The 21,536-nt window shown below is 41.0% G+C and overlaps 1 protein-coding gene across 5 annotated transcripts in view; it reads right to left on the bottom strand.

Annotated features, from left to right (window-relative positions):
• ophn1 (oligophrenin 1) overlaps nucleotides 1-21,536 on the bottom strand; it is a 202,129-nt gene that overhangs the window by 120,188 nt on the left and 60,405 nt on the right. For all 5 annotated transcript variants that reach the window (XR_006313821.1, XR_006313820.1, XM_043705052.1 and 2 more), the window contains exons 2-3: nucleotides 16,682-16,777; nucleotides 7,350-7,411 (exon numbers count right to left, since the gene is read on the bottom strand). Coding sequence is in view for 3 of the 5 variants with exons in the window: in XM_043705052.1 (XP_043560987.1) it covers nucleotides 7,350-7,411; nucleotides 16,682-16,777 (158 nt within the window). In the remaining 2 variants the exon portion in view is untranslated. The remainder of the gene's footprint in view (nucleotides 1-7,349; nucleotides 7,412-16,681; nucleotides 16,778-21,536) is intronic.

Raw genomic sequence — 21,536 nt, forward strand, 5'->3', positions numbered from 1 at the left:
AAGGACATGACCAGCTATCCTTAGTAGCCACACACTCAGATGACAAGCAACATGAATTTGACTGGGACAACACTACTATTATAGGACAAACCAAACAGAGAACAGCAAGGGAATTCCTAGAGGCATGGCACTCATCCACAGATTCAATCAATAAGCACATCGACCTGGACCCAATATACCGGCCACTGCAGCGGACAGCTGGAACTGACAACCGGAAGCGGCAGGTACAAATCACTATAAATGCCGGCAGAAACATCACAGAAGGCTCCCAAGCACTGAGGATGTCACCTAGACAGGGGACGAAACGTCTACAACACAAATTCCCAGCTCGGCGAACAGAACCACAACAATGAGCATCCGAACTACAAATCTTCTCCCAAACTTTGAACGAACAGTTATAAACTGGTCCATGAACTACTAAAATACTAGAATTAATACTATAATTTATTCAATGGAAAGCTGTGATCAGCAAAATAATTCACATTCAGTACCTTGTGCAGGGTTTCAGTTACAGAGCTAGAGGATTTGTTTCTACACTTAACAACTCTTCAGCCCTAAACATCCATGCCGACTAGGTTTCCCAAATAAACCTGTCCCATTTGCCTGCTTTTGGCCCATATCCCTCTAAACCTTTCCTTCTCAGGTACCTGTCCTAGTGTTTTTTAAATGTTGTAACTGTACCTGCGTCTACCCTTCCTCTTGTTAACTGGATTCTAATTTTCACACCCAGTCTCCTTATGTAATATCGGGGACTAGCAATAATGAGATCAGTTTGTTGCCCAGTTGACCATACTTTGACAATAGACAATAGGTGCAGGAGTAGACCATTCTGCCCTTCGAGCCAGCACCACCATTCATTATGATCACGGCTGATCATCCTCAATCAGTATCCTGTTCCTGCCATATCCCCATAACGCTTGATTCCACTATTCTTAAGAGCTCTATCCAACTCTTTCTTGAAAGTATCCAGAGACTTGGCCTCCACAGCCTTCTTGGGGAGAGCATTGTGTTAAGACATGGGGCCCAGTGCTCTTATTTCCCCTATTTTCCATATGTCCTTATATAGAAGCTGCCCCACTTCCTGCCTTATTAAGTCTGTGCTCCTTTTGTACATTAATCCTTCAAATGTGGCACCATACACCACTGGGACTCAATAACCTGAGACCTTGCTCACCCCATAATAATCAAACAATCTTGATTCAACCACCTCCAATAATCTTACATTTCTATCTTCATATGTTGAGTTCACATGTTCGCTAGTCCTAGTACCTAACCACTCTTTCAATTATTCCCTCTGAGAACATTATATATTTCAATTAGATCACACCTCAGTCTTCAAAGTTCCAGGGATTATATGGCCATTCTCCTGAATTTCAGAGAGCCATTTCATACTAAGGAGTCAGTCTAGTAACATGCAAGTTATGAATGCTGGTAGACAATTAAACAACTCACTGGAAGAGTTGTTCCACATTTATCCCCATCCTCAAATGATGGGGGAGACCAATACATCAAAGCAAAGGATAAGGCTAACGCATTCCTCGCAATCTTCAGTCAGAAGTACCAAGTGGATGATCCATCTGGACCTTCTCCACTGATCCCCAGCATCACACATAACTGTCTTCAGTCAATTGAATTCACTCCATGCAATATCAAGAAATGGTTGGAAGCACTGGATACTGCAAAGGCTATGGGCCTTGACAACATGCTAGCAATAGTATTGAAGACTTGTACTCCAGAACTTGCCACTTCCCTGGCCAAGCTGTTCCCAGTGCAGTTACAACACTGGCATCTACCTGATAATGTCGATAATTGCCCAGGTCTGTCCTATACATAAAAAGTAGGACAAATCCAACCCGGCCAATTACCACCCCATCACTCTACTCTCAACTATTAGTAAAGTGAAGGAAGTTGTCATTGTCAAGCAGCACCTGCTCAGCAATGCCCAGTTTGGGATCCACCAGGCCCAGTCTACTCCTGAACTCAGTACAGCCTTTGTTCAAACATGGACAAAAGAGATGAATTCCAAAGGGAATGGGAGTGTGACAGCCCTTGACCTCAAGGCTCCATTCAAGTGAATGTGCCATCGAGGGGTCCTTTCAAAACTGGAATCAATGGGTCTCATGGACAAACTCTCCTCAGATTGGAGTCATACCTTGGAAAGGATGGACGCTAAGAAATTGATTCCATTAGGCGGGGAGACTAGGACCCGTGGGCACAGCCTTAAAATTAGACAGGGTCAATTCAGAACAGAAATGCGGAGACATTTCTTCAGCCAGAGAGTGGTGGGCCTGTGGAATTCATTGCCGCGGAGTGCAATGGAGGCCGGGACGCTAAATGTCTTCAAGGCAGAGATTGATAAATTCTTGATGTCACAAGGAATTAAGGGCTACGGGGAGAATGTGGATAAGTAGAGTTGAAATGCCCATCAGCCATGATTAAATGCGGTTGGGATTTAACTCAGCATCCTACACACAAACCGTGCAGTTCAATTGCTTTCCCATCAGCTAAACATTAGCACTCCTAACAGAGTCTACTCTATTCTCATAACGTAGTGAACATAACGCTGTATGCAACTTTTGAACAGTGACCTGTTAAAACTTTGCAATAACCTTTCCCTTACTGCTGGGCAGAATTGAAAGTTGCCACCTCACATGATGTGAGTGGAGTGTGCTCTGAATATCACATTTCACAAAGAATACTAGCTTCCCTGGTACAAGTGGATTCACAGGGAATGGATTTGATCCCAATTTGCATTCCATAGAGTAGCAGTGCAACTTTGCTGATCTCAGCTGAGACAGCAAAGGTGCTACAATTGACTGCTGTATTTCAGAGACAGATTAGTTTAAAAACAGCCAGTCCTCTGTTCCACATTACTGTGCATTGACTCCTGCTGGAAAGCACAAAATTTGATGTAACTATGACAACTATTTACCAAGCTCAAGAATCCTTTTTTTGTAAAGATGGAACTACAATTGAAGGTTTCAATTCTTTAACATGCAACAGTATTAACTCAAAAGGTGACATTTCATTTCGGTCACTGCTTAGTTGAACTGGCTTAGTTTAACTCAAATGGTGCTCGCTCAAGACAACATATGATGTTTTAAGCACTTATAACTTGTTAGTTTATTAATCTCAGCTTTAAAAAGTAGCTCTTATGTTGTTTCCGAGCTTGGATCATAGAGTCATAGAGACATACAGCAGGGAAACCGACCCTTTGGTACAACCTGTCCATGCCAACCGGATATCCCAACCCAATCTAGTCCCAACAATGGCCTAATTAATGTCCTGTAAAGCAGCAACATGACCTCCCAACTCCTGTACTCAATACTCTGACCAATAAAAGGAAAGCGTACCAAACGCCTTCTTCACTATTCCATGTACCTGCGACTCCACTTTCAAGGAGCTATGAACCTGCACTCCAAGGTCTCTTTGTTCAGCAACACTCCCTAGGACCTTACCATTAAGGTGTATAAGTCCTGCTAAGATTTGCTTTCCCAAAATGCAGCACCTCGCATTTATCTGAATTAAACTCCATCTGCCACTTCTCAGCCCACTGGCCCATCTGATCAAGATCCTGTTGTAATCTGAGGTAACTTTCTTCGCTGTCCACTACACCTCCAATTTTGGGGTCATCTTTTAAAAGGTGTCATAATATGTGACTGAACAAGAGTGGATTGAAGCAAAAACCATGGGCACTTAAATCACAGAGAATGTGGCTTAACATGTCTGGAACACAGCATCATTGACTGTTTTGAATGATAGATTCTCCTATATTTCAACTGAAGTTTCAGCTTAGACTGCTGAATCAAACTTCAAAGTAAAAGCACAACTAAATAAGCCAAACTAAAATATTGGGATCAAAATTATGCAACAATAGCATGCTTTAAATGGTGACTAGGACATTGCACAGCCTAGAAACAATTATAGAAACAGTTTGCAGCTTCACAGTATTATAGATGCTGACAATACTTCTTAACTGCACTCCTTTAGTAGCCCTGGACCGTACTAAGCCTAACAAGTGTCCAAATGCCTCTATCCCCTTGGGAGCAGAGTCCAGGGGAATGAGAGGTGCAGAGATTACAATATCCGATAGCAAGTTTATGTAGTGATTTGTTTTTACTGACCAGAGACTCGTTGCATCCAGGAATGATTTAGCATAATAAATCACATTTAATGAGGTTAACACCACGGTTGTCAAAAATTACATATCTTACAGATATTGAAAGGAACACACTAGGTATACCACTCTGGAAAAAGAATTAGGTTAGATATTTTTTTTAAAAAATGGCTCTGCCATTTCCAGAATCTTCGATTGCAAAGTTTTGCATCTCGAATCCCAAAATGAAATTGTAGAATGGGGCATGCAGCTGATTTATTTCCAAATAGTGGGAACTTGCCTTCATCTGGATCTGACTGAGCAGAAAGACCAAAACATCTCCCATCTCCTTCCTGAAACCAGCACAATTTCCCATGTGACAGAGAAACCACAATCAGATGGAACACAAGGTTTTTTGAAGCAGGAAGCCACCATTCAGCACCCAAAACTTGTTGCGAAACTCAATAGGACGAGAGTTAATCCACAAACTAATTCTTTACATTTACTTTTTCTCCACATCCCCTTAAACCTTTGTTAAGCAAACATGTAGCAACCTCAGATTTAAAATTAATATAGATGATCTGGCATCAAATGCCATGAATGTAACAGAATTCTGAACTTCTGCGTGATTAAGTGTTTCTTGAACAATTCCTGAAAAGTCTGATTCTACTTTAAGACCACTCCCCAGTACTAGATTGTATAAACAACAGAAACGGTTAATCTACTTGTTACCTCTAACGTCTTAGAAGTATACAATAGCGGACTGTCAGTCTATGGAGTATATGCTGCCAAAGTTTACTTCCTACACTTGTCCCACTTTCCAGCATCAGGCCCATAGCCTTAAATGGATATGATACTTTAAGGGCTCATCCACATATTAGTTAAAAAGTTGAGGTATCTCTCCCTCAACTACACTCAGGCAGTGCATTCCAGACCCCGATCACCCTCCAGGTGAAAATGTTTTCCTCGAGATCCCTCTAAACTTCCTGCTTTCTGCCTTAAAATTTGTCTCCCTGTCATTGACCCTTCAACCAAGGGGAACAACTGCTTAATATCCATCCTGTCCACACCCCTCAAATCATATCCACCACCCACTTCGAATTTCTCCACTCTTTAAAAAAAACCAATAAGGTTCAAGAAGTCGTCTTACCACCACCTTCTCCAGGGCAACCTTGGACAGGCAATTAATGTTGGTCAGCCAGCATCGCCCACATTCCACGAGTGAATAACAAAAACCTTGAGCTTACCCAGTCTCTCTTCACAGCTGAAAAGCTCCATCCCAAGCAATATCCTGGTGAGTCCCCTCTGCACCCCCTCCAGTACAATCATATCCTCCCTATGGTGGAGTTGACCAGAACTGCACACAATACTCTGTGTCCTAACCAAAGTCCTGCTCAGCTCCAGAGTCCATCAACTCACTTTTCTACATTGAACCTCATCTGCCACCTATCATCCACTCCACTAAAATGTCCTTTTGGAGTTCCGTACTATCCTCCTCACTATGTACAATCTATTCAAGTTCAGTGTCATCTGCAAACTTGAAAATAGTCCCCCAGAGACCAAGAGCCAGATCATTATCATATATCAGGAAATGCCAGTGTCCATGGGGAACTCCACCACAAATTTTCCTCCAGCCCAGAAAATAGCTGTTTTGATTTTATTTAATTGTAGTCACACATTGCTGGGTACAGTGAAAAGGTTTTGTTTTGCGAACAGCACAGGCAGATCATAGCAAACAAGAACAAATAGATCATAGAGTGCTAAGGCAGAGCAAGGCGTATAAGGTCAGAGCTGCAAAGCAGGATCAACATTAGCAAGATCAGCATTATTTGAAGTTAGAGAGGCCCATTCAGCAATTTAATAACAGCAGGGAAGAAGCTGTTCTTGAACTTATTGGTGTGTATGTCCAAGCCCCTCTAACCAATCGACTAGTGACCATTACTGTTTCCTATCACTCAGCTAACCTTGTATCCATATCACCACTGTCCTTGATTATATAAGGACCTGCAACTTTCTTCAAAAGTCTATTGTGGAGCACAGTATTAAAAGCCTTGTGCTCATCAGGATGACTACAAGCAAATCAAATTTAAAACAAACAATCACAATGATTCACTCTATGAGAAAGTAGTATTGACTGCTTGGCAAGTTGTCAGATTAACGGAGGCATTGCAGAAAGCAACAGTGAACTACAACTTCCCCAAATTCACAGAGATTTCAAAAAAGCAAGGGTTTCAGCATATTCCACTTGTCATCAGAGAATTAGTCTGGGAATAATTAAAACAGATTTTTAATTTAAAGGTTTTAAATTACACGTGCTCAGTAAGGGTGCAGAGTCTTCATTTGGAGATGTTGAGGTTGGACTGGGGTGTACAAAGTTAAAAATCACACCACACCAGGTTATATTGGAAGCACTAACTTTCAGAACGCTGCAACCACCTGATGAAGGAGCAGTGCTCCGAAAGCTAGTGCTTCCAATTAAACCTGTTGAACTATAAACGTGGTGTTGAGATTTTTAACCCAGTCTTCAGAATGGTTGTGAAGATGATTAGTCATAGCTCAACAACTAACCCCATACACACTCTCAACTCAACAGCTGCTTCATCTTCCATTACTCCCCCCTCCCTGTGTCACACCGATACTCTGACTTCAGTAAATACAAAGGAGTTAACTACATATTAGGATTTTTGCCAGTTAGTGAAGAACAGTAAATGTCGTGATGGGATTTTATTGCTCAGTTTTCTGTCAAGTTATTCATTCCTTCCTGTTTCTTTCAAAAGTATTATTTATGGATATATGACTTTTGAAAGGAAAGAATGTAGAGACGTCCGATAGCCAGCAGGTGCTGCAAGGGTCCCTACACTGCACCAAATTCTGACTCATTCTACTGCAACACAATTTTTTTTTAAGCGCCCTTCTATTTAATCGCACAAGTAGGGCAAGTTGTTTCCTTCAGTTTACTCTGCCTGTGGAGAAAACCAAGGATTATAAATTACTGCAAATCAACTGAAAGAAAACTTACTCAGCAACAGAAATTGATTTAACTGACCTCAATGTGCCAAAGGGCACCAACACCCAACAAGTTTCAGAATGTACAGACAAGAATGCTCTGATTGAGAGTTTAAACAATCATTGCAACATATGTGGTTATCTCTGAAGCACATACGCTACCTACAAATCGATTGTTTCCCAGTCAATATAAATAACCTTCCAAATGTCACACTTTTGCAGATAAAGCTCAAAATCAAGTACTTACCATCATCACCCTCTCATCTTCTACTTCCTGCAGCAACCCTGCAAATTCCTTGAAAGATTCAGCTGAAAGAGATAGAACCAGACAATTTTACAGAACAGAAGGAGGCCATTCAACCCATTGTGTCCATACCAGCTCACAAAAGAACTGCCCAGCTAGCTCCAGCCCTATCTCCATAGCCCTCTAACTTCAAATAAATATCCAGCTCTTTTGAAACCTCCCATGGAATCCACCTCCAACACTCCCTCACGCAGCACAACAACTGAGTGTAGAGGTTGTTCTAGTTCTCTTGCTGACAATTTTGAAATTGTGACCGTTATGGATGGAAACATTAACCATAAGAGTCAACCCTCTGTGTGTATCAGAATGAAAATGCAGTACAGCTATCCCTAGTCTAACTGATTCATCCCTACGTATTATGCTAAACAGCCATCACATTGAAATGAAATATCAGAGCAAAGTAAGTTTCTGTCTTGCAATGTTAACATTCAAAAATGTTGTCTTGGACTGAACAGACAAAAAGAAAACATCTTTTTTTTTGTAGATCTTCCACTGACTCTTCCAAGTTCCACCTAGCTCACTGTCTGCCTCCCTCCCACAACCTAATGCTTCTGCAGTTTCTTGGGAGGGGGCAAGGCAGCAAGAAGCAGGGTTAAGGTAAGGAAGTGGAAAGGAGGGTCAAGGGAGGCAGTGGTCAGAGGAAGACTTTTTTTTTTTAAAATGGACTGCTTCCTCTAACTCCACTGTTCCGGGAATTCAGCAACTCAACCTTCGAGGAACAGAAACAGGAGCTTGTTGGAAAAAATCTCAGCAGAAATGACAGCATCTGTGGGGAGAAATCAGAGTTAACGTTTCGAGTCCAGTGACCCGTCCTCAGAACGGAAGCCATTCCAGAATAGTACGTTAACTCTGTTTTCTCTCCACAGATGCTGCCAGACATGCTGAGATTTTCCAGCAATCGGTTTTTGTTTCTGATTTACAGCATCAGCAGTTCTTCCAGTTTTTTTTTAAACTTTTGAGGAACATTGCTACTTTTCCAAATGTGCCAAAACAAACAAAAACCACTTAGAATATGGATAGGAAAGCAAATAGCATTTCCTCATTCTCAGTCATGGATAGAGTCTCATATTTCAAAAGACCAGCTGGACATGATTGTTTCTGAAGAAAGCTGCTTCACATCAGCAGATTTTAGGATGAGGAAGCACAAAAGCTCAAAAAAAAAAACACCCCGTTCAGGTCCCTGACTTTATCAGGTATTCACCAATTGAATGTCTTTAGATAGGGGGCATAGTACAGTGCATGGTTTTAAAATCATATGTTATCATATTTAGCCATTGGAGAAGGACCCTTGCTCAGGCTCAAAGGAACACAAACACACACCAGAAAAGTGCAGAGAGATTTAGTCATGTCTCTGACACATGCACAAGGGAAATTGGTATGAGGAGAAAGTTTCCACATGCAAAAACTCTCATGAACGGCTGGAGAAAGCACTTTCTGTCTCTGCACAGCAGAAACATCTGCTCAGCATTGTTGATAATAGTACTGAGTGAGCTCTGTGGCAAACTCTCACAAACAGGAGAAAGTGAGGACTGCAGATGCTGGAGATATGAAGAGCGTGGTCAGGCAGCGTTAGAGGAGCAGGACAATCGATGTTTCAGGCACACAGGATCAACGTGAATTTCACCAGTTTCCCTCCCCCGACCTTATCCCATTCCCAACCTTCCAACTTGGCAATGACCTCTTGAACGGTCCTACCTGTCCATCTTCCTTCCCACCTATCCACTCCACCCTCCTCTCCGACGTATCACCATCATCTAACTATCGCATTCCCAGCTACCTTCCCCCCCAGCCCCACCCATTTCTCTCTCAGCCCCCTTGGCCCACAAGCCTTTTCTTGATGAAGGGTTTATGCCTGAAACATCAGTTCTCCTGCTCCTTGGATGCTGCCTGACCAGCTGTGCTTTTCTAGCACCACACACAATCTCTTACATACAGCCTTGCTTTCTAATTTGAAATATGCTGAATATTCTCCTATGACAGAAAGGAAGGAGGCACACTTACTGCAGAGGTGAAAAAAGACCAGAAACTCAGCCAGATTCTAGCTCAGGTTTTCAAAGGCCAATCGTTCAATTTCGTTGTGCAAGAATCCAAACACAGCATCAAGAAACTATTATAAATCTTCATGTGCACACAGAGATTCAGCACACAAGGAGCAGTGGCTTTACCCAGTATAACACTCGAGAACCAGCACAGTCCAGGGCTAGGTGTTTATAATCCACATATCTACCCTTGCAACTCTACTGACCACCACCTCCTCTGCCTTACCGAAGTCCATCTCAACCTCACCTCCTTTCAAGGATTTCAATCTCCAATTCAACTCTTCAGAGTCCAATTATTAATTCAGCTGTAGACAAGCCTGTGTCAATGGGGAGGTGCATATGAGGGCTGTCATTGGTCCTCTGTTGGCTGGGGGTGCCCACCATTCAGTGTCTGATCAATGGACCAAGTGTTAAGAAGGGGAATGACCCTGTGAGAGCCATCCCCTCCATCTTTCTGCTGATAACCTTTTCTTCCCGTCCCCACTGCAATAATTTACTCTGGCTCAGGTCACTATTTAATCCTAGGTCTTCTGTAGCTTTTGTACCCACAGCAGCCAGAGCCTCCCTGGTGATGCAAGTGAGCAGAAAATATCCAAATGGTCAGCAGTGCTTTAGAATTTCTGACCTCTTGATCTTCAGGTGGTCACCTGAGGAAGTTTTAACACGGATAGGCCTTCCTGGAGATGGCACCCTGCATTTCCCACTGGTCTGCCAACCAGCAGGACAGAATCCCATCCCCGCACGAAGCAGAGAATCAAAATTACAGATTTAACAAAATGCATGACCCTGATTGTTTCATGGCCACACTTGCTATCTGAAGGTACTTCAAGCTGGTGGAGGAGGTGACAACAGATGACAATTATGATGTGACCTTGCTATTGGTTAACATGTGTTCAAACTTCATTCATAATCGCGTTTGGAAACAAAGCAATCTCAAGGAGGATGCAAAACTATTTTCTCAAAGTGCTGATGCACATTGTTTTAATCAGCTCCACTATCTCATGATTGGGCTCAATGTTAGGAAACAGCAGTGGCCAGCTGCTACAAAATGTATTGCTTGCAGGAATATCATAAGCAAAAGACAGAATGCCCAAGGTCTCAGCTGATTATGTAAAAAAAACCACTTTGTTTAAAACAACTCAGACAGGGAGGAAAAACACAAATCAACTGGAACCACCCAAGACTGAGGGCTAGAACAGATTTACTGTCAAGTGAAGATTACAGGGATACAAGTGAAATACAAGAACAAATAATATTGATTAGAGAACAAATAGGAACCAGTGTGGATATTAGAGCATTCTGTAATCACAGGCAGGTTTTGCACTGGAGGATAGCCTGCCATAGTTCATCACATGAAAATTCTAGAATTTAAATTGAATATTTGAGGAAGGAGCAGGAAACATCCCCTCTGGAAATTTCCTTCATGAGCTTTGATAAAAATCACTGCTAAATCTATTCCTTCTACAATTACGTATCTAATGGATGGCCGGATCTGTCAAAATAGAGCAGTGCAGTGAAATTCAACTAGAAAGAGGCTGACACAAGTGGAATGGAGCCACTGGACAAGCTTTGCGTTGCATAATTGATTATTTTCTGGCCACAAGTTTTATTCTGTTAATACTCTTTTATTCTATGTGAGGAAGAACATTCTAATGAGCTGGGTGTCTGAGAATTCCCCGGGACTCTCGGGGTGGTGTAGATTAGTTATGGAGCACTTCCCCCTGGACTTCCTCAAGTATGGTGCACCAGAAATCTGAACTATTTTATAGAACGTGGTGGCCCTTTCTGAATTATATAGTCGCAAACTTGTTGGCTATATTGGTTAGGGCCTTTGTGTAGTCATGGGGGTTATGTCTGGCGGTCCAAGGGTCCCTGGGGAGGGGGATGAATTCCGAACAAATATGGGTATGCCTACTGGTGCCCCTGGTGGTGGGTAGCTGAATGCGCTAACTTAACGTAATTTAATTTACTTTGGCTCAACTTTGTTTAGGTTCGGTTTTTTTCGTTATTTATTGAATGGTAGTTTGTGTAGTTTTTCTCTCTCCCCTCAGTGGTTTGTTGAGTAGAGTAGTAGTTATCATACTGTTATGTAGTGATTTTGTAAAAACTTTAATCTTTTTCTCAATAAAAATATTTACCAAAAAAAATCAATAACTGCCTTCTCATCAAACAAAGTGTTTTCACTTGATTAAAATATCAATAGTAAGGTCTTGGATTTTTTTACTTAATTCCATATGTTTTGTTAAACATAGGCCAGTGTCAATAGTCATGACAGCAACTCCTGAAGATTGGGATGTAGATTCATCCCAATACAGGTGGCTAGTTGGCCCATTGAGTCCACACTGCTCATTGCGGAATGATAAAGTCAGCCTCGTTCTTCTATTCTAACCTCGCAGCCCTGCAAGTTTATTTCACCCAAGAACTTAGCATGGGTTCTCTTAATATAGCCTTTGGATCTGACCATTACTGACCATATTTGACACAAAAGCAGAAATTGCTGGAAAAGCTCAGCAGGTCTGGCAGCAGACATGGAGAGAAATCAGAGTTAACATTTCGGGTTGAGTGACCCCCTACTCTGATTTACAGAATCTACAGTTCTTTCGGTTCTTGTTTTCTAACCACATTAGACTGTTATGCAGCTGGTGTGACATAAGGTGGCAGAGGACTTCCTGAAGCACCACATTCCATGTACAAAATAGGAACAGTTATAGACTATTTGCCCCCTCAAGCCCGCTCCATATAGTGTAAGTACTCAGGTGTTCAGTGCCAGGATTGTGAAGCAGCAAAGACAAACTAGTGACAACAAATGCACAATTCAGCTCAATGGATGCACTGCATCTTTCCTCCAGTATGTACCTTGATTGTACCCAAACATAAAAACAAACTCCTCTTTAAAAGGCAGCCAGTGTTCAGTTCTGCCTTCCAATATATCGGAATCCATGCTTAGCCTATTGAAGTTGGCTTTCTCCCAGTTAGTTATTCCTACTCATAGGAGTTGGTTAACTTAGTTAGTTAGATGGATGGGTTGAGATGCAGAGTGACACCAACAGTACACGTTCATTCCCCTCAATAATTGAAGTTATCATAGAGGAGTCTCCTTCTCAACCTGAACCCTCATCTGAAGCATGGTGACTCTCGGGTTAAACTATTACCAGTTGTCTCTCTAATGAGAGAGCAGCCCTATGCTCCTCTGGGACTATGGCAACTTTGCTTACCTTTGTTCCAACTAGGACTGGTTATTTTTGCCCTTTTCTATAGGCATCCTATATCTGACAATATAATGATCACCATCCCCCAAACGTTTCCTTCCTACACTATCTGCTGGAACCAATCCATTGCCCACAACAGGATGAATCAAGATCCCTCCTTTAACATTGCACTGGAAACAAACTGATACTGAATGCCATCCTGAACACAAGTGCTTACCCTTCCCTGCCCCCTTGTACTATTACTGTCCCAGTTTAAATTGGAATTATTAGAATTATTTCACCACTAAGTTTCTTGAAAATCTTTCCCACTAGTTGGTTATTGAATACATCAAGTAATATATTTAAACACTACTGTTCCCCAATTAGAGTCAAACAGATTTTGTCCTTGACCTCCCTTGGGATATCACCTCTCTCCAGAATTGTAATGTTTTCCTTAAATCAATTCTGCCAGCCTTCCTACTTTCTTTCCTTCCCTCAATCTAGTCATTATCACATTGCTGTTTGTGCAATCTCATTGCACGCAAAATAGCTGCAGTACTTCCTATATGACAACTGCAATTAGAATTTAAAAGTGCTGTAGTGGCAGTAATGTGTTTTAGGACTTCCAACAGTTGTGAAATTTGGCCAGACTCTTGTTTTATTTGTCTATATTGAAATCCACTTTTCATAATTTTGTCCAATTTCTCAATATCACGTTTTAATTATATGCTATTTCAGAGCAGTTATGTTTTGCACAACATACTGGAATTCACTCAGCGTCCAACTGTTTGCAAACCACATGGTACTATAATAAGATGCACCATCAAAATCTACTTGGACAGTGTGTTTGGAAAAATTTCACATTTGTGGATAGTTGATTAATTTTAAAACACAAATGGAAATCTCTTTTTTAAAAATTACATCCTGAAAAGAGCAAACGTTATTCTGAAAACCCAAAGCTATGTAAAATATGCTTTAACGTTTCTTAAATTATAGACATTTTCTTTCTTTGCACAGTTGGCATGTTGGTTAAAGCCACCAACTTGAGCTTGGTTTTCAGCTTTGTTCCACTAAACTTAACTTTACTCATCAATAACTACAGCACTTGAATATTATACAGTGCAGTACGCCTGCAGTCTTCAAATGACATTTGCCAAAACCCATATAGACTAAACCTGCATATATTACACTGGTTTTCTACAATAAAAGGTATTTATCCCTTATTCAGTTTCCAAACAAAAAACTTTGAACAGTGCACCCAAACGTAGGCATAACCCATATTATTTAAGTCATGTTTACATATGTTCCCATGATCAAGAAACACTGCATTCACTTGGGTTTTGTTTTGAAAGTCCAGAAGTTTAATTTTATGTTAATCATTAAGAACCTGTTCTTAACAAAACTGTTCTGTGATTCATCAGACTTAAATGATCATTTGGCCATGCCTTGCAACCTGTCCACATCCATTATAATTTAATCCATCACAACCAACAGTAACCTGTATTTTTAATAAAAACACCTTTAACATGGTGCTCCATCAATTTTTGTTTCTATAAATAAAGGTTCCTAGCTTCAGTTCCTTACCCACACTTAAATTAGCAATAAGAGAGTCAATACTGAGAGAGATATTTTAGGCAATGGTCCATTTCGGTTGGAGGAATAGAAAGGCAATTTATTATCTAAATATAGAGAAAGTTCAGAGTGCTTCAGTGCAGAGCGATCTCAGGTGTCCTCATGCACAAATCGCAGAAAACTAATTTGTAGTACAGCATAAGGAAGGCAAATTGAATTTTGGGATTTATTGATAAAGAAATAGTGTATGAAAGTAGGGAAGTGTAGCTGCAACTGTACAAGGCATTAATGAGATGGAACCTAGAGTATTGTGGACATTTGTGGCCCCCTTATTGAGGGATGTCATTGCATTGGAGGCAGTTCAGAGGAAGTTCACTTGATTAATTCCAGAGATGCAGGGCTTGTTTTATGAAAAGCAATTGAGCACTTCAAGCCTATACTCTTTAGAATCTAGAAGAGTAAGAGGAGATTTAATTGAGGTACACAAGTTGTTAAAGGGGTTTGACAAAGTAGATGTAGAGAGGATGTTTCATCATGAGGGGCAGTCTAGAATGGGATATCACAGTTTTAGAATAAGGGGTGGCAGATTTAAAACAGATGAGGAGAAATTACTCCTCTCGAGGAATCATGAATCTCTGGAACACATTAGAACACATTACCCTAGAGTATGGTGGATGCTGGGACAGATTTTTAGTTAGTAATGGGTTGAAGGGTTATGGAGAGAGTGAGCAGGAAAATGGGGCTGAAGCTGAGATATGATCAGTCATGATCGTATCAAACGATTGGGGCAAACATAAGGGGCTGAATTGCCTATTCCTCCTCCTAATTCTTATGACTTGAGTTACTGAGATGACCAGCTAGCTTTCTACTGAGAGGAAGAGTTATATGGGGAACACCCACTGTTCGATGCCTTACGTACTTTCTCGCAGTTGGTCCTATATCAAGAATCAGCTTTTTTTTTTGAATGAAGGATATTTTCTGTTTTTGGATACATTTACCTTTACCCTCAGTTTTTTTCTAAACCAAATCATCTCACAGCCAAAACAAACAGACCTAAAAGCAAAGTTTTGTTTCCAAAGAGCCCAAATGGACATATAGACATGCTGAATGGGAGTCTTTAGAAAAAAAAACTTCACTTTTAGGTCCATCTTGGCTAAGAGAAGTCTTTTCTCTCATCCCAAAGGTCCAAACTCAGCATATCCTCAGTTCCATTCTGGTCAAATTTTGATAAGACCTTCGATTTTTAGATCTTTTCAGTTTCTTGTCATACAGATAAAGGATACCTGTTGTATACAGGGGACATCCAGGTCACTTGCTAATGCAAATTACTGAAAATAAAAGTGCAATGTAATTCAGTTCATTCTTTGTAACTCACATGGTGAAGCAGACATACAAGATGCTTGCCTTCATTAGCTGAGCATAGAGAGTATAGTTACAAGGAAGTCTTGTTAGAACTTTATAAAACATTAGTTAGGGCCACAGTTGGAATACTGTGTGCAATTCTGGTCACCACTAATTGGAAGGACGTGGTTGCACTGGACAGGGTGCAGGGGAGATTCACAAGGATGTTGCCTGGGATGAAGTTTCAGTTATGAGGAAAGGTGGAACAGATCACGAGAATCTCTTCCCTGTCACAGATGTGTCTAAGACAGGAGGACATAGGTTTAAAGGTGAGGAGCAAGTTGTTTAGAAAGCATCTGAGAATCTATTTTTCCTTAATAGGGTGGTAGATATATAGGAGTGTGCTACCTGTGAGGGTAGTGGAGGCACACACCTTGAGAAGTACTTAAAATGCCAGGGCATAGCAGGTTATGGGCCATGTGCATAAATTGGATCAGTGTTATTTGCTGTTTGTTGGTCAATATAGACATGGTGGGTCAAAGGGCCTGTTTCTATGACTCTGTGATTCTAAATTTAACATATACATGGGCTCTCTGAGGAAAAAAAAAAATCTGGTGAATAAACACAGGTGAAGCCTCCAAGATCGCTCTCATTTTTTCACTGGCAACATGATTTTAAAACAAAAGCAAATAATTGCTCTGATTCGATGACTGCCAGAAGAAACCACCAGTCAAGTAAATTCAGACAGTTCATCCTCTTAAACTATTCTCTGCAATGATACGATTACTTGGTTGGCAAAGAGACATCACCTTTGCCAGCTGTGCTGTTCTACTTCAAATGAATTGCATTTTCTTTTGACCTAAACATAAGTAACTAAATATTAGCTGAAGAAAGGAGTCAGAGGATTCAAGTGACCAGAGATAATGAGCCCTTTTAGCAGCTACCTTGCAGTCATGTTAACTGGACTCAACAACTGTGTCTGTCCAGCTGCATCCCTGCAATCTTCCAGCCAAAAGCATTTTACTGACCAGAAAAGAATAACTGAACAGCTGGATCATTATTTAAAATGGACTTTTTCGCCTTCCCCACCATTATATTCCACAGCTGCAAGAAGTATGTCATTTCAGTTCCTTACCAATGTTGATTTCATCGTCAGTCAATGTATCTCCAATGAATTCAAACTGAAATACATTCAGGCTCTGTGAAAACTTCACCACAGCTGAAGAGTAATCTGTAACAGAAAAAAAGGACTTCAATAGTTTGGAAAATACTCCAATACACCATATCATGCAACATCATACATTGGCAGCTTTCTGAACTAAGACAAGGGTTCAAGAAATCTCTAATTTCGAAGTCCAGCAATTACAGTCAATTTAACCATAGAAATGAAAATAATTTAGAAACAATAATTGGGAAAAAGTTAAGTCACTTCAGCATATGTGGAATAATATAAGCAAAAGGAGCATAGAGGGCTACAGTGTAGAATATAGCTCGAGAGACAGCAAGGATACAACAGGCTGAGTGGCCTCCTTTTATGGTGTTATCATTCTATAATTCTATGACTGAGCTGGTAACGGCTGCATATCACCAAACCATTCCAGCTGACGGAAACACAGGGGCACTGGTGTCATAACTGGAAATGTTACACTGGTACAAATCCTATTCCACAGATACTCTTCCAGAAACTCTTATTTTGCTTGAACTTACACTTGTATAATAGCGACATGATTGGACATGAAAGGTTGCCTGCAACTATCTATTTTGGAAACCAGTGAAGCTGGACTGGGTATAAACAAAGCAAAGTATATTTCAGTAGCTGCTTGGAACGGCAGAAAGACCAAGTGAATGAAAACTGGATGGGTAACAAGAAAAACTTCTCCAATTCCCTCTCAACTAAATCCAGCACTGGGGTTAAAGCAAGTTGGAAAAACATCTTTCCTCAAAGACCAGGCACAGACATGATGGGCCAAATGGTCTCCTTCTTCTCCATAAAACCTCAGTGATTCTTCCAACTTCATAAACATATGGATTAGGAGCAATAGGCCCTTCAGCCCTTCCAACCTGCTCCACCATTAAAATCACAGCTGAACTAATTAGTGCACACTCCTGTTATGACACAGGGTAAACCCTCCTGCTTAATTTTAAACCAGAAACACAGAAAAGATGTATCCCGTGCAGTAATCTGTAAACATCGAGTGGCCAAGAACTATTTAAAGCAAAAATTAACAAATTTCTTAAAGTGTAACAGACAATAACTAACCACTATTTATAATTTATTCCTCTAACATATCTGTTACGTTCCCTTCTATACAACTAGCCTGATAAAACCCCCAATTAAAATTTACAAAACAACACTTCTTATCTCAAAACCAGGCAGCTGTAGGTTCTTGTCTTTGGATCTTCCAGTGTCTTCTTTTCTCCTTGTTAGGAATTTCTGCGTTAATGATCGAAAAGGTACTTTTAAGAGATACTTTTTTCAAGCAGTCTACATGCTCGGTTTGGCAGTTCTCCTGTCAACTGTTCAATTTTATCCCCTGGTCTTATACTCCAGAGCATTGGCTTGTGTCATTGGCTTTTAAGATTGTCAATATACTCAATTCAAATTTGATTAGAATTTGTTACGTTTCAGGTATAATTTAAACTGATTGGCTGAATTCAAATTTGTTTGTGTGTCCAAGCAATGAACTAATCAATTGTTCAACCCAATCTTACATTGTTACTTTTTGAGAACACTTAGTGCTGTGTTCAGTAGTTCTGCGGCTTTTAACTCTCTTAAAAGGTAGATCCACATCTTCATAACACTCCCAACTTGCTCTGATAACTTTTCACCTTTGCTTTCAAGAATCTATCTACAGCTTCTTTAAAAATATTCAAAGAGTTACTTATATCGCCTTTTGAAGAAAATTCCAAAGCATCACAATCCTTCAAGAAAATAAATTCTCATCTGAGCCATGAACTTTAAGCCGTGGCTGTCCCATGAGAGGTAACATCCTCTCCACATCATTCTGTCAAGAGCCCTCAGGAGTTCATGATTCAGTTAAGTCACTGATTACTCTTCCAAACTCCAACAGATACAAACCTAGCCGTTTTCTCATAAGGCAACCCACACATTCCAGCTCCGGTCCAGTAAACCTTCTGAACTTTTCCAATGTATATACATTTAAATAAAGGAGACCAAAATTATACATAATACTCCAAATTTGGTTTCAGCAATGCCTTTAACCTAATCAAGTTATTATAGTTAATAACTGAAGGATAACCTTCATACTTTTGTATTCAATTCATTGCAATTCAATATTTGCAATTAATGTAAGCATTCTATTAGCTTTCCTAGTTGCTTTCCTGACGGCCCAGCCACAATGAGGTGATGCCTCAAGAGTGGGTAAGGCACAGGCAGAGGAGTGGTGGCCGTGCAGGGGTTGTTGGTGAACTGGCTCAGAACTCCTTTACAATTATCCCTTTTATTCTTAAACTATTCAAAATTGCACCAGATTGTGGCAACTATTGAAGACTTTCACAGTATTATTCACTGTAAAATGCATGTGACAATAAATAAATCATCCTTACTGTACTTCCATACTAACCCTTTTACCTCACATGCAGGAAAGTACTCAGATCCTTTTGCATCTCAGAACCCTCCAAATCTTTCACCATTAAATAATAGGCTTCTTATTCTTGCCCAAATAGACAATCAATCATACAATTTCCCACATCACAATCTTTTGCCAGATCTTTGCTCACCCACTGAACCTGCTCATTCCCTTTTGTAGCCTCCTTGTGTCCTCTTCACAACTCACTTTCCTACCAATCTGTGTATTGTCAGCAAACGTAGTGACCAGATGGTTGGTTGAAGTTAGACAATTAGCAACTATCCAAATGCCATCTTAAAATTGATTGGTTATCCCTTGCCTCTACTATATCAACAGACTGCGAAGTAATTTTAAAGAGGTGATACTTGCCAAATGTTTAGTTGTGTGTGAACATTGGCCATTCGCCAGCTTGATAATTTGTTGAGATGATGGATGGTGGAGCAGTAAATGTAAAAAAAAAATCTTTGGCACAACTAGAACATTATACAAGAAAGTCAATATTGAGATAAGGTTACTCCACTAAAGGTGTCATGCTTTAGATGACACTAAACCAAAGCCCATTCAGCCTGTTCAACTAGCTTTTGTTGACATTAAGCTACCATGGTGCTATTTGAAGAATGGGGAGTTCCCTGGCTCCAATCCAATATTATTCACTCTAACACAACCAGCAAATATATATTCACTCATCATTTAACTCATTACTGCTTATAAAGTCACTCTGCACAAATGGATGTCACATTAGGCCCACTCAACAGTCAATTCACCTCCACCTCAAAAATAAATCACTGGCAAAATTGCCATTGGAATTGAAAAGCTGTGCAAGTGATTACAGAAGCCATTTATTCACCATCAGGAGAAGAGAGGGGTGAGGGAGGAAGGAAAATTGCTTGAAACTTTACATAGAGTCACCCAACTCCAACTGATAAGTTGGTGGTGAGCACACATCCTAAAGGCCAGGAAGCCCTGAGCTGATTGTACGGCCATCAGGTGGTAAATTGGATTTTCAACCCATCTGTAGCCAAAGTCTGACCTGGTGCTTATGTGCTACTGCTCAGAGTGCAACAAGTCCCCACTGATTAATGTCACTGAAGATAGATAATAAAAAGGTATTTGGCAAGGGGAAGCACCCCAAACCTTATTAAAATTCTAGCCGCAGTGAAAGGAGACCCTTGTGTGACCATAAATTGGTGTCAATTGTTGCACAGATGGTTAAACCAACTGACACCTCCCATAGGAGGAAGCTAAAAAGCAAAGGGCAAAGCAATCTCAATGCATCACCCGGTCCTGACAAGAATACATGAGGTGAGGTGAGCAAGAGGGGGAATGATGGTAGAAAAGAGGTGAATGATCTTAGCCATTCAATCATAACATCACTGACCAAAACCAGTGCGGTCTCATCTACTGCACACCTGGATTCTAAAATGTACACTTTTGCAAATTATTTTTCAAACTTTGAACCTTAACATAATCGGCGCTATGCAAATATAAAAATTCTTAGGGTTTTTTTTGTCAAGAGCTAAAGGCTATTATGCCCATTAAGTCAATCCCATTTCACTGATCAATGCCACCTTGTCATCATATTCCTCCATTCCTGTGTTCCAATACTGAGACCTCTCGAAACCAATCTCTAGCTGTCATGGAAATTAAATTGGAACAAAGAAAACTTACAGCCCAGGAACAGGCCCTTCGGCCCTCCAAGCCTGAGCTGATCCAAATGTACTGTCTAAAACTGTCGGTCAATTCCTAAGCATCTGTATCCCTCTGCTCCCCACATACTTATGCATCCATCCAGACACATCTTAAAATGAATCTACCATGCCTGCCTCTACCACCTCTGCTGGCTACGCGTTCCAAACGCCCACCACCCGCTGTGTGAAGTATTTGCCACGTGTATCCCCCTTAAACAGCTACCTCAGCCCTGGGAGGGTCCAGCAGTTTGCTGTCATCACGGGGATGCACACAGCTACCCCAGAGGGGCAAGACCAGCAGCAAATAGACACTGTTAACCTCGTAAACTGTTAAAATGGGGTAAAAAATTGCCAGTATCAATGCGCGTAGCATCAAATCGGCTACGCGATGTGTTCCTACGATGGCCTTCCTGGCCAAGGTTAAAGCCGACGTCCTGTTTCTGCAGGAGTGTGGGATACCGCACCTCAGCAGCTACAGGAGATGGTCGAGCTTGTGGGCCCATGGGCCGTCAGTTTGGTCGGGGGGGGCAACGATAGCCGCGCCTCAGGCCTGGGTATCCTGTTGAGAGGAGGCAACTTCACCATCTCCGAGGGTTAAGGAGGGGGTGGGCGGGCGCCTACTCGTCGCCGACGTCATGTACAGGAATGCTCCCCTGAGACTGATTAATGTGTAGCCCCAGTGGGTAAGAGGGAACGGTTGGCCATCCTGCAG

This window comes from Chiloscyllium plagiosum, chromosome 15 (genome assembly GCF_004010195.1).
Source record: "Chiloscyllium plagiosum isolate BGI_BamShark_2017 chromosome 15, ASM401019v2, whole genome shotgun sequence".
NCBI classification, from domain to species: domain Eukaryota; kingdom Metazoa; phylum Chordata; class Chondrichthyes; order Orectolobiformes; family Hemiscylliidae; genus Chiloscyllium; species Chiloscyllium plagiosum.